General features: G+C 41.0%; 1 protein-coding gene and 1 long non-coding RNA gene across 8 annotated transcripts in view; one reads left to right on the top strand and one right to left on the bottom strand.

The window, feature by feature from the left end:
- ALDH1A2 (aldehyde dehydrogenase 1 family member A2) overlaps positions 1-13,850 on the bottom strand; it is a 67,119-nt gene that overhangs the window by 28,723 nt on the left and 24,546 nt on the right. For both annotated transcript variants that reach the window (XM_080396651.1, XM_080396652.1), the window contains 3 exons: positions 4,632-4,736; positions 4,308-4,448; positions 2,575-2,704 (listed from right to left, as the gene is read on the bottom strand). In XM_080396651.1, coding sequence (XP_080252777.1) covers positions 2,575-2,704; positions 4,308-4,448; positions 4,632-4,736 — 376 coding nt within the window. The remainder of the gene's footprint in view (positions 1-2,574; positions 2,705-4,307; positions 4,449-4,631; positions 4,737-13,850) is intronic.
- LOC308067583 overlaps positions 1-13,850 on the top strand; it is a 134,105-nt gene that overhangs the window by 105,200 nt on the left and 15,055 nt on the right. For all 6 annotated transcript variants that reach the window (XR_013929665.1, XR_013929666.1, XR_013929667.1 and 3 more), the window contains one exon: positions 4,310-4,475. This is a non-coding gene — a long non-coding RNA (uncharacterized lncRNA). The remainder of the gene's footprint in view (positions 1-4,309; positions 4,476-13,850) is intronic.

Here is a 13,850-nt window from a genome sequence, read left to right as displayed (position 1 = left end):
CCACATGCAACTTAAAAATTAGTCTTAAAGGGTTTTGGGGTTTTTTTTTTAATATTCTCAGGTGATGTAAATGGGCATTCAGTCCTCACTGATACCAATAGAGCTGGATCAATTTGAAGCTGCTTAGCACCTGGCCCAAAGATCTTTATTTCTTAATCAGAAAGAAAGCCCAGGGATCTCACTTTGGGATAGCAATACCTTCCACAAATGTGTTTGCTCAGATTTCCATCAGGAGTCTCTGTCCTAGATATTTTATTTGCATAACAGTCATAATAGAGTCACATGCCTAATATAGCGGGACACAGCAAACAAGTGGGTGAGGAGAGCCGAGCTGTTTCTTTAAGCTGTATCATACCATATATTGATTTAAAGATACAATTTTTGCTTGCATTAAGTTTATTAGTTTAACAGTTTCTAGTCTAGCCTCATTCTGTTTTAGATTAAATCATTAAGGCTTTATGCATGTCAGCAAGGAAAGGGCAGTCTGAAGATTTTAGCAGCTCTGTGACCAAAAGGAATGTGACTGTAAAATGCACTGTTCTTCTTCTACTTGTCTGTCACTTGCCTATTTTTATTTTAGAGGAAAACCTCAGCAGAAACAGATAAAAGATTGAGAGGTTTCAGATTTACTAACTTACTGAACAGAAAGACAAGGAGATTTAATAGGGTTTTTATTTTGGTTTTGTTGTCTTGTTTGGTTTCTTTTGATGAGCTGATGATAAATGAATGCAAAGAGCACCGTTGTTTAACAGTGGCCTTGCTCTAAAATAGCTTTATGAGAACGACAAATTTATGGTGTGACACTAGAGGAATAGAGGAGCATTAAACCAAGAGGAAGAACTGATGCCCTGAAAATCTGTGAATGGACTTGGGATTCTGCACTACTGATAACTGTGTTTGTTAGCACTGAAGTCTGCATTTAAGAAGGATGCTGAAAATGTGCCTTCCTCTCCCCCAGTGTAACCCACCTTCCTGAAAAAATCAGGGTTTTCATCTGGTACACTCCTTGAGGACAAGAATAAGCAGAGGATTTTTATTCCTCTTAACCTGGCAATGCCTTTTGGTGACTGACCAAAATTCTGTGTACCTGCTGGGCTAACAAGTGAGAAGGAGGCATTCACTGACCAGGGAGAAAGAGATTAGGGAACAGGAAATCTGCTGAATATATGCATTTATGGTATGCATGTTTAAATGTGAAGTGCATGCAGCAAAACCAGGATTTAATGAATCTCAGCCTAAATGACTGTGCAAATCTTCAGGAGTCCTTACAGGGGAGTCTACACCTGAAATACCAATATTGTAATTTCTTTAGTGAAAATATACTAGTGTTGATAAACGTTAGTCAGTGCACACTGCAATTTTAATAAGCTGAAAAACCACAATGAGTAACACTGCGATAAAGAGTTACGTGATCTGTTTTGCTCCTGAAAATTTTGGGCGAAATTTTCAATTTACCTGCTTGACTAACTGGTCATTTTGTGCTTTGCTGTATAGAGGCAAGCTAGTGTACTGCAGGTACTGTGTTACATTATGCAATTTTATGGATATAGATGGGCAACAGTGAAATTCATTTCCTGGTGAGTGTGCCTTCCTGGTCTCTTCAGTAAAGTGTAACAAACACGCGTGTGTAATGAACAGGGCACACTGTGAATCCAAAACAAATCCATAGACTAAATGTTTGTTTTCCTTACTGATTTTCCAAAGATTTATTTTATGCGGGTAGAAGATGAGTACATTCATCTTAATGACTGCACCTGCATAAAATCATTCTTTGCCATCATGTGCCATTTCACATAATTATAGAAGTTGGTACATGCAGTCCAGACTGAAAATGAGTATGTTCATAACAGAAAATGCAGCCTGTATTTGCTAAACAGCTAGGAGGGAGAGGCAGGAGGAAGAGACTTGTTAAATAAAAATAATAATAAGGATTTTTTCTTTTCTTGTCTCTTTAGCAGAAAATAAGAGCAGAATACCTAATTTTCTAGCACTCATAAAGATGTATCTCATACTTACAATATAAAATGCATCCCACTGAATAATTTGAAGAAGCATGTATAACAAAATTATCTGATGAGTGTGTACAGTTCTCTGTAGTAACATTGCAAACTCTCTCAAAAGTATGCACGAATTTGGATCCAGTGTTAATCCAAAGTAAAATGATTTTCATAGGCGGTAAGAAGACGTATATAAAAAAAGATACAGACACAAGGCTACCATTTCTTAAAGAGGCAGCTAACACTATTTTCATGTGTTACAAGGTATTTGTCAGGCTTATACTGCATCCTTTTTTATAAGTATAATAATATTTAAATGTAGGTATTGAGCCATCTCCTTCTCAGATGGACACATGCAAGAGAAACAAAACACTCTTTGGGATGTGCACGCAGGGCAGAACAATAGCAAACTGTCTTGTCCAGCCCTTGCTAACTTTTAAACATCTGCTTCAGCAACACGCTACACACTATTGAGACCAAAACAAGGTTCTCTTCCATCTTTCACAAAGCTGTAATCTATTAAGCCATTTGGCCATGAGAATGTTTAGGTGCATACCTCTGCTTTGATCCTCCTTACCTACAGGAATGGTCATTCCATGGATTTTGTCTGCCCAACCGGCATAATACCTCAGGGTTTTTATGACTCCCTGAAGATCAACATAGAAAGCTTGCAAGAAAGGTTTGCCACTGTTCAGTGATTCCATAGTCTAGAGGACAAGAAAAATTAAAGAGATATAAGTACAGTAGCATTTTTAGACTACTGTAGTTAATAATTCACTGCAATAACAGCTCTTCAATCACGACAAAGATTTTAATGGAGACCAACCATTATTGGTTATGCCTTGGCATAGTCTTAGCCTAGAAGATTCAGAACAACTACCTGGTCCTTTTTGCAAATGTGAACAAAAAGAATTTTCCGTAAAAAAAATCTGGTTCCTTCTGGAGTATTCTGGAATTACCATGATTTTAAGAAGAGTGCGTGAGTGTGTGTTTATGTGTGTGTGTCTGTGTGTCTTGTGGGTTTGCGTGTGTATCCACATGCATGTACATGTGCCTGTGTGTATTTTGGACCTAATAGCCACTGTGTTTGGTCCAGATATATAAATGCTAAATTGCTTTAATCAGGAGCCAAGATAAAAATGCCTGTCAAACTAGGTTCTGCTATGTTAATGATAACAGCTGAGAAGGGGCTCCTTGTAACCCCATATTAATGATCTGAATCTGCAAAGAGAAGAATGGACATATCCCTCTTCATATAATTGATGTGAATATAAAAATTTCTCTATATGGCTGCCAAGACTCCTGCTGAGGCCTGAGATATCTATACTGTACAGCCAGTTTATTTATTGCCATCAAATAAACAAACTCTCCTCTAGGGAAGCTCATAAATTAACGAACTAATGTCCTTATTTTTAAGTTAATATTCCTATTTTTAAAGTATCTTATAAGCTATCCTCTTAGGGGTTCCTGAGATCATTTAGCGAAAAGAATCCAATAAAATATCCTAAGATGTTGAGTAGCTTAACTCATTCTCAATAGCTGTCTAATAGAAATCATTAAGAACGGGCAAAATACGCCCATGTGTAACACACCAACCATCAAATGAGTTTCTATAGAGAAGAATGGAGGCCTAATTCTGCACTGACTTATATCCCCAAGAGCAATTAATGGCATTGCCTGCAGTGCAATTCAGTAAAGAACTTGGCTCTAGAAATAAAAATCAAATGACAGGCAGAATAAACTTGATTTGCTGTGCACTTCCTTCTCCCTGTGGTGATTTTACAGTATACACTGGTGGTAAGATGATTTAAGTGTTGACAAAGCTGGAATTAAGATGTTCACCAGCTTAGTTCAAAGCATTTGACATGCGGAAAACAACATTAACAATGCCACCGTTTAGATGGCTTCTTACGGGAACAAAACAGTGCAGTACCCAGAATTCATGTTACCAGTTGAGTGTCAGTAAGCATTTCACCTGCCATTTCATGAGGATCTGCACAAAGCACTTGGTCTTCTGTTTTTTATTTTAGAAAAGTCACAAGCACCCCTATCAGGCATACACATGTGCATACGCAGGCATACACCCGTTCATTTGCCTGATGTCTGATTTAAAACTAATTTCAGACAATTGGAAGACTTGTTGACTTTTATGAGCTTTGGATCAGGTCTTAAGTAGACAGTCAGCCATCTTAACGATCAGCTGAGTGTAGTTTTCAAATATAACTCATATTACCACATTTATGAACTAATTTGCTTTCAAAATGTAAGACTGACAGGTGATCTGACTGTTGATTTTCATGTGCTACTTACAGCAAGAATTGCCCTGTCTCTTTCGACCAAATCTGCTAGCTTATCCAAAAGATGGCCTCTTTCCGATGCATCCATTCTTCTCCAGACCGAGCCTAGAGAAAAAGCCAGGCGAGCTGCCCTCACTGCTTTGTCCGTATCAACCTGCCAAGAAGGAAGAAAGACACAGAGGTAAGTAACATTACCAGGCTTACGAAATCTGCTGTTTTACAACCTTAGTCACGTGATGGGGTTTGGAACTGCGATTAATAAATGTCCAGCATTGCTATTCTGGACCTGTTGCTTTATTCTATTTGTACATTTCTACCCATTCACGGGATGCATTACCTTGTCAGCTTCCTGGATCTCACAGATCTGCTCTCCTGTTGCTGGATTATATACTGGGAATGTTCTCCCACTTTCAGAATTTTGCCACTCATTATTGATGAAAATCTAGAAAAGGAAGAAAAGTCATCAATCCTCCTGCATGAACAAACAGTAATGTATATAACAACAGACTCCTGGGAGAGGCTGCAGATTCTAATACAAAAGAGTTGAAACTCATTTATGCCTGTGAAAATGACAGTTTTTGGGAGTTCAGGCTGAGGGTCAGCCCCCGATGTGTTGCTGTATTCTGTGGCAGTATCATTACAGAAGCAACATCAAACTAAGTAACCTGGCTGACATTCAGATTTGGTTCAAAATCTGTAACAAAAAACCTAAAAAAAACCCCACACCTATATCAGAGAAAAAGCCTTGAAACTGCTGGAGACAAGACAAGGATTTGAAGTAATCATTCAATTCAGTAAGTAAACATTTGGTCACTGATACAACCCAGTCAAGGCTGAATAATCTCAAACATCGCAGTTCTTCAGTACACAGTCAGTTGGTTATGGCTACAGTGATGGCTTGCAGCACAGAATTAACTTGCTTATCTGCTTAGAACAATGGAAATTGTTAAAATCTCTCAGTGTTGACATAATTTTAATTGTCATAGGCAAACAAAATTTGAATTTTAATGGTGCTGACAACAGCTGTCTTGAGAGAAGTAATGACAAATGAATTTGTTTAAAGTAGATTTTTACTGATAACTGCATACATGGCCGTCATTTTCTGCTGAATTACTTTCAAGAACAGGATGCAACTATTTATCAGCAAATATGAAAGAAGCCAGACTAGGAAAATGACAGAGTGAAAGGTTTTCCAGGTATTCAGACTCTTCCTGTCCTTGAAATCTTTCTAAGAATGAAAGTGTTCAAAAAGTCCAGGCACCATATGGGTTCCTTGGAGTTCAGGTATCAATGTATTCCATGAAATACAACTTAAAATGTTAAGGGGGAGATCTGGCCTCACTGAAATCAACGGGAATTGGACCACTGACTTCACTGGAGGCAGGAATTCACCCCTAGGTAGAAGGAATGTTCATCACCCTTTTTTGCTTGAGGGGTTAAGTTGTGTTTATAGAGACAGGGACCTTTCTCTGCTTAAAGCAAAGCAAAGCCCCATACCCCACACGGATCTTACGACTCTGGATGAGTAGAAAGCCAAGGGACCCTTTGAAAGATTCAGGAGTCTCTGTTCAGTCAGAGATACCGAGGTGGTGGAAACTGGCCCATCTTCTTCTAGCATGGCTACAGAACGAGACTGAATGATGTATTAAATATCGGTCCAGTTTCCTCACAGAAACACTCTAGACAGTGGGACAGAAATCTGTCCTTCTGATCAGGCAGACTAAACACCACGAACAACTCGTCCAGAGCAGCACTTTGGCACCTCTTTAATCTTGCTCTTCCTGCTGTCTTACTACCATGAAATAAAGAAGCTCTTACCTTTGCATTGGCACATGGCTCAGGTCAGCCAGATGAGCTCAGGGAGACGATGGAAGACAATTTTATGTAAGGGCTTTGCTTAAATGGTGTCAGGTTATTGGTTCCTTTTTTGTTTGTTTTCTTTATAGCAAAGTTGATGTGGCAAAACCAGGACAAAAAATTTACATGTTTTTCATGTGGAAATGAATGGAATGTAATACCTGTCTTCTCTAGTCAAAGAACAGTATGGTATGATTATAGATCAGCTGCTGAGTTTTTAGGCTTGGAATAGTACAACAAAGACAGCCACTCCACCCTGCCAACTAAATAGTTTAAAATGTACTCTAACTTAAGCATTTAAAACTTCTCTGATGGCAAGGAAAAGCATCAGCATCAAAATACTGGGTGTTTAAGGAAAGAGGATCTCCAAAGCTTTAATGGATCTGCAAGGAAGGAAGGAAACAAGCTCTCTAGCTAGTCATAAATTGATGAGAAAAAACAGCTGAGAAAAAAACCAGCACTATTGTAGCAAAAAAAAAGCAGCCAAGAGAAAATACAGTCAGAAAGCTCAAGATGGACAGTTGCAACACCAAAGGGAATAAAGTGTCCATAAAAGAACAGAACATGGTGAGGATGCCAGTGTGCCTGTGCATTTTACAGAAAGGAAAGAAATGGCGTGCTCATATTTGCACGGGAAGGCAAAGATGTGTCTGTAGAGTTTTCTGTTACCAGACATGAGCTCGCTCAACCTATTCTCCAAGCCAAATAGAAGCCATGTAGCTGTGTTCTTCTCAGCGGGGCTTATTAGCTCAGGCTTAGTGCCACACTGACTGCAGTGACATAGCTTCTGGTTCCAAGCTGACTCATGTCCGGCTGACTGAGGACATGGGCATAAAGGAACCTGTGCCTGCCTGGAAAAGACTCTGGCAATATAACAGCTGTGTGTAGAAACCAACAATTACACATGCTTTTGCTTTTATGGATGGGTATCTGTTGTGTTTCCCCATCTTCCCTGTGCCTCCAGCCTCAGCCACTTTGCCATGTGCCCTTCCACCCACTTCAGAATCTGTCCTTTCTTCACGTCCCCCCCACCCTCCACTTTTGTTTTGGTTTTCAGAGGCAGCTGAACCAAGGACCTACTGCACCATTATCATTACGGTCTGTCGCTTTCTTTGCACACTGTACTTATCTCGAGCCTGACCATGTCCTTGGACTACAAGCTCCTCAGATTGTGGGTGGTGTCTTCCTGCTCAGTGATTACACTGCTTTGCAAACCGAAGTACTGGTCCCCGTTAGAACATTTTGGAGCTAACCCAGCCAAAATAAGATAATGAAAGAATCACCACTATGATATCTAATGACTTACACCGCAAGCCAAAATCCTCCAGCATATCGTTGTCACTTTTTAGACTGTAAGTGAAACAAAGAAACTCAGAGATCTGTGATCTGTGTGGAAGAAGGATTTTACTGTCACCCCTTCCACTGAGTTTGGTGGAGTTAACTCCATGCCCAAAGTGTGTGTGGGTGCACTGAAGAGGAGGGGAAGGGAGAAAAGCTTGCAGCTTCAGGAGCAGATGGCCCAAGGTGATGGAAGGATGTTTGTTTAAGGTTTCAGTATGTACATAAACACATAGGTTCCTCGCGTGATCTGTCTTGCAAGAATAAAACAGTAGGTTGAGTGCAAGAACCTGAGAAGTGGTGGCAACTGCAATTGAGTACTCTTCTCTTACAGAGTGGTCTGTTCTTTTTAAAATAAGATTTTTAAAAGTTAACTACATTCTGCAGGGATGAACACCTATTATCAGGTTTGCTACTATGCAGGACATGTATTTATTCTTAAAATACATTTCACCATAGGAATAAGAAACAGTGTCTTGGAATTACAAGAGAGTGTGCATTTCAAGCTGACTGGAACTATAAGGTGTATTGTTTTATTGAATGCTCCATTTTAGCCCACAGATTTATAAAAAGAACAGTAATAGCAAATATTTCAGATAGGACATGGGAAGGATCTATTTGGCATAAAGTTAGAGTTGAAGGCAAGAGAAATTGCTACTGTTAATGGTTAATGTTAGTTTCTTCCTGTTCCACTTTCTATAAACAAGGTATTGCCTATACAAGCTCATTACTGTAAACTGAGCACATTTAAATTGGCAGTAAAATCAGAGTATTTACTCTAGTGCACAAATAAAGTACCTAGTCCCATGTTTTGGAACAGTTTCAAGTCTTGAAATCCAGCAGCTGGCGGCTTTACAAGCAAAACCTTACACTTAAATAATTCACTTTTGAAAGTTTTAGGTGTTCTGTGTCAGGTAGTACCATTCAGCAGATATTCCTACCACCAAGACGCAGATTCTTTTGCAATAAATTTGCATTCACAGGGGCTTTTATAACTCTTCCAGCACTACTGACTCCAATGGCTGTTGATTAAATGTATATATCCTGTACATTTAATCTGACTTTCATTATGGCCACTTCGTAAAAATGCCACGAAATGGACAAGCGATGACACATTGCAAGAACAAGGAATCCCTGCAAAGCCTCAAATTGGGGTTTTTTTCTGCCTTATTTATAGTGACCATGGAAAGGCTAACTGTAAATCAGGGAAAATATTTGACAGCAAATGTTCCTATCTATGGATTATATATAACCCATCTCAAACACCAGATGAAAAAGGGGTAACCCTAGAAAAAAGAAGGGCTTGCTTCCATGTAAATCATGCTACAAATTGGACAACACCCAGTGAGTTCATTGTTCAACCTCAATTGTGAAGGCTATTCACATTTACTATTCCCCTGGAATCAATGTTAATTAAGGCTGACTGGGGCTATAAATCAGCCTTTGGTTTTTACAACTTAATTCAGCATTAAGCATATATATGTAAATAAAAGGTAACTGATTAACCACTTGAGTTTTCCAGGAGTTACTGAGGTAATTTGTTTTTGTTTGAGTCCTAGCCTTACCTTTTGTGATTTGCAGTAAGGAGAAGAAAAAGTATATAGTATGTCATGTATTTGCTATGCGGTATTGTGAGTAGTTAAATAATCTGGCCTGTTGGGTGCTATCAACAAACCCGTGCCAAAATGGAAAGGGAAGAAGGAACACTTGAGAAATTTTGGAACACATTTAGTTTGCCATGTACTCTCAGTAGAGCCAATAACTGCAGCAGCGCCAGAGCAGGAGGGGAACAGGCCAGCGCTCCCGTTTTACCTAGGTGGCCCTGTCAGTGCAGGGATTTGGCCAAGGACAAACCCAACTGGCAAAACAGACACTGCCTCTTGTGCGGAGCCTCGCTGTAGTTGGTGCACAATGGTCTAAGGTAAATACTCTTCGTTCACCAGCGATGCTGCCTGAGGCAGCATGCAGCGTGAGCAGCAGCTGAGGGAGCGGGTGGGTGAGGAGTGTATGTCTGCAGGATGGGGAAGGGTCAAACAGGCCTTACAAACGGTGCAGTTGGAAGCCCCCAGCTGCCCCTTTGAACATGCCCTTGGAGTGTCATCATGCTCCTGAGATCTCATCGTAAAGGCCTCTTGATAATTTCTGTTCCTTTCCAAGTGGGACGTGGAGAGGGCATGCCATTTGCCTAAAAGACAGGCACATCCCTCCTGGTACTGACAGTACCCTCTTCCTCGCGCACACACACATTCCCAGACACCTTTTGGTAGATCTTTGCAATATAACGGCCCTACCACATATTTGCTAGGTTCAAATTCTGCCCGCAGCTAATTACATGCAGCCACTGCTGACAGAGTTTCACAGGAGTAATCAAGGAAGCAATCTGACCCATCCTACAAGACTGCTCAGAGCCTCTGAGATGCCATGTCATACAAAAAAACTATACAAAGGAAAAGTAAAGCTCAACATTTTACATAAAATTCAAGTTACTTCAAGACCCTGCTGACATATAGTTAGAAGGAAGTCATATACTGCACTTTGCATAAGACTGATTTTTCAAAAGCATTATGCACTGAGTTCAATAGCATTTTTGGATGCTCATCGGTTTTGAAATGAAGCCAAGAGTAAATGTTTTTAGCATAAAGCAAAGCAAATTAAGCTTTGCAAATAAACAACTATAATATCTTGTTTAAGTAGCCATCTGTCCCAGTTGGCTTACTAATAATTAGCAACTTAATGTTCATTTCAAACCATGCAGGTAATTGTAGTGATAAGCATCCAAAGAGAAAGGGATGTGTACAAAACCAGGCTGAACAATCTAATCTGCAATGCAGTAGTAGCAAAATATAAAGCAGGGAGAAAATGGATAGAATTTTGTGGTTTTATTGCTTTACCACTGAGGAGGTACAAAACAACTGTCTTTGTGGGTGTGTATATAAGTATTATTAATTAAAAATCAGCACAGAGCTAATACCTCCTTTGCAGCTTTTGGTTGAACGAGACCTGGTGTCGTGGCACTACGGATTCCCTCTGATGTTCACCCTGGGGCTAGCCCTGGATTTGGAAAATCGAACTGATTTTTAAATGCACTGGGGATTCCTGCATGCTCATTGCCTCTCTTGTTTGTGTTGTCTTCCCTTAAAACATAGAAGAAAAGTAATATGGGTTCTCTTAATTCATAAGAGTAATCAACACAGGTGGCAACAATGTAACTTTTCATTTCCTTTCTTGAAAATGTTCTCAAATGATGTGTGAGTGAAATGATGATCTACATTCTTAATTTGATATTGCTTCGTAATGATGTCATCAGACATTTTCCTCAGGCTCCCCAGCTGTATAAGTAAGAACTTCAGCCAGTGGACAGACAGTGGCCTAGCATTCAGCTCTTTGGAAGTAGAATTATTTTCCCATGGATTTAATAAACAATGTTTTTGTGCTGTTGCAGCTCCAGAAATGTTTTTTGGTACAGGAAGAGGATTTTAACATCCAAATAATAATGGCTTCCCACAGGAGATATGGTTCTGGATGAATGGAGGAAGGAATGGGAATTTCCTAACTCAATTGATTTAGTAGCTGGTTATAATTTCATTCCATCAAAGATCTTTTTTTCATATGTGACTTTCTCCTTAGAGAGCCTTTGACATCAAATCTGCAAGGATGGGGGAGGGGGCATCAGATGCCAAAGTGCTTTATAAAAGAATCACAGCTGTTTGGCCCTCAGCATCTTCTTATAGCTGGAGGCATTAAGTAATACATAGTGGCACTTTTTTTTTTTACTTTTTTTTTTTTTTTTTTTGTGGGGGAGGACATAAAACAATTTTAGAGGCATGCAAAAAATCCAGCAGCAGCATTTCCCTTGGTAAATACTGCATAACATCCCAGATACTGGGCACCTGTGCCTCAGTCTGGTCAGGAAATTTCATATCCTTTCCCATCTCGGCAACTTCATTTCCTCTCCTTTGGAAACATTTCAAGACTCCTAACGATTAGTACAATTGTAAGGGAATGAAGTAGATGGGATTGCCAATCAGAGGTGCAGCTTGTTTATTTTCTCAGGCTTTGTTTTCCTTCACTTTTATGGCTGTCTCGATACAACGAATCTCTCACGTTCTAGCCAGAGCATGTTGCAGGGCGCTCCTGGGAGTGACTGGAAACCAGCAGCTGGCTACGAAATCAGCAAAAGCCTGGTTTGTAAGTAGGCACTAGGAAAGCAAAAGCCAATCCCAGCGGACTGATTGCTGACCACCCAGCGACTGATCAGCAGTGCTATTGTATTTTTAAGAAGGGGATTGTTCAGGTGAACAGTGAGAGTCACTGCTCCTAGCTGGAAGTTCACAGATGATGAGGAACGGGCCACAGACCTCAAGGTCAACCTCCCCAGACGTGCTTAGTGCAGGATCCTGCTTCTCAAGGCAGTCCATGAATGAGCCTTATGCTGGGCAGTGCCAATGACTGCATTGCTTTCAAACGGTACACCTATGTACATCAAGGCAGGCTGCCTGGCTTGACCACACAAACAGGAATGGTTATCATGCTGCTCACCACGGTTACCACAGAGCAGTATTGGTCCTGCAGAAGTTACCCAGATTTTGGTTCTTGTAATGAGGTGCCTTTCAGCTGTGGAGGAACTGTAATTGTCTTAAGAGGAACAGCAAACTGTACGTGAGAACACTGAACTTTGCACTAAACTTAATTCTGCCAAGCAAGCTCCTGTGGACGTAGCTGGTTTTCAGCCACTAGAGGTCCAGTCCCACCCACAGTAAAGTGAAAGGAAAAATCAAATTGGTTTCAGTGGAAGCTGAATCAGGCCCCAGCTGATGAAGAGGAAGCAATGGCAACAGCCTCCAGAGGGGTATTTGTGCTGGGAGACAGAGCTGTGTCACTGGAAACCTGACAGCTGCTCTAGAACCTGTAAGGGCCATACAAAACCAGAACATGTTGATTTTTATTTTTCTTCTGTGGCTGCTGGCTTGTCCTGGCTCCTTACCTCTCCTTACCTGACACCCTCTACCCCTCAAAAAAAAAAAAAAAAAAACCCAAAAAAAATTGAAAAGGAAGAAGAGCTTTTTTCTAAAGCTTTGTGTGTTTTGGGGTATTTGGGTTTTTTTAAAACTCACTTGGACCTCAGAGCCAGAAGGATACTGTCATGGCTTTTAGACATGGTTTACTATAAATGGCAGTTCCTTCATAAACCCAGACTTTTAAGTTTCACTCAAGAAATCTAGAGTCCAAGCTCCAGAGCGTATGGCAAAGGCTGGAAAATTTTAAACATTTACAAACGCACTACGGCAGGAGGATCAAAAAAGTGGAATCGGAAATAAAACGCACAAGAAGTGAATGAGGCTGCTCTGGTTTCGCTGTCAGCGCAGCAGTACATCGAAATCTAGTAGGATTATGTTTATGCAACCCAAGTCCTGTGCCAAAGGTACACGTCTGGATGAGAAGGCTGGAGTGTTCAGCTTCTCGGTCTGTAACTTCCAAGTAGTAAGGCCTGAGCCAAGCCTACTGAAATCAGAAACAGTCCTTGACATCAGCGGACTTTGGCTCAGAAGCCAAGTATTTAAAATAGGGAGTACATCAAGGTCTCAGTGACATTTCAGCATGTGTAAATGAAGTCAGACTGCATCGTGGCAGACACAAGCTGGAGGAGGATTCATATGATCTAGCACCTCATGGTGGGACCTAACGCATTAGCTCAGTCTCTTTCCAGTCCCCGTGGGGTGGGAGGAGAGGGGGCAGCACTCCCTCGGGGCAGTACTTGCTACCTCAGGCATGCTCCCGTTGCCCCCAGTAAGGGCCTGTCCCTCCAGTGGCTGTTGCACTGGCCCGCTCCTCTAGGCGTCATGTTTAGGTGCTTACAGGGGGGTACAGCGGGTGCCCCCTGAGCCAGCTCACAGCGAGTGCAGGTTTGGGGAACGGCTCGCTAGGGACAGGTGTGACGGGGGAGACACTGGGGGAGCCCCGGGTCTCTGAGCAGCAAATGGGAGAAAGGGCTTGAAGCCTCCTGTCAGTCTGCTGTGAAAGTGGAATGTAACATGATTTTTTCTCCCCTATGTCCCAAATCCCTCACACCAAATGTTTGACCTGCCTGTTTTCCTGTCTTAATTAGTCTTCTGTCTTTCTGGGAGTTGGGTCTGTTCTCTTGCAAATGGCAGCACATCAGAGAGGGGAAACCTGTCATGTTTATTTTCTAAGCTGTAGGGGGCACCCATTTGAAAAAACTCCCAGCTTATCTAAACGTTTTTTGTTTGTATGATTTTGAATTAGGAAGTGTGAGTAATTAGTTAAGAAGATTAAATAAGTCTTAACAACATGCAGTAGCATGCTTACTTTCCTCCTCCCCCCCCACCGCACAAGTATTTCC

The sequence above is a fragment of the Falco punctatus genome (genome assembly GCF_963210335.1).
Source record: "Falco punctatus genome assembly, chromosome: 7".
NCBI classification, from domain to species: domain Eukaryota; kingdom Metazoa; phylum Chordata; class Aves; order Falconiformes; family Falconidae; genus Falco; species Falco punctatus.
This window is presented reverse-complemented; position numbering and strand designations above follow the sequence as displayed.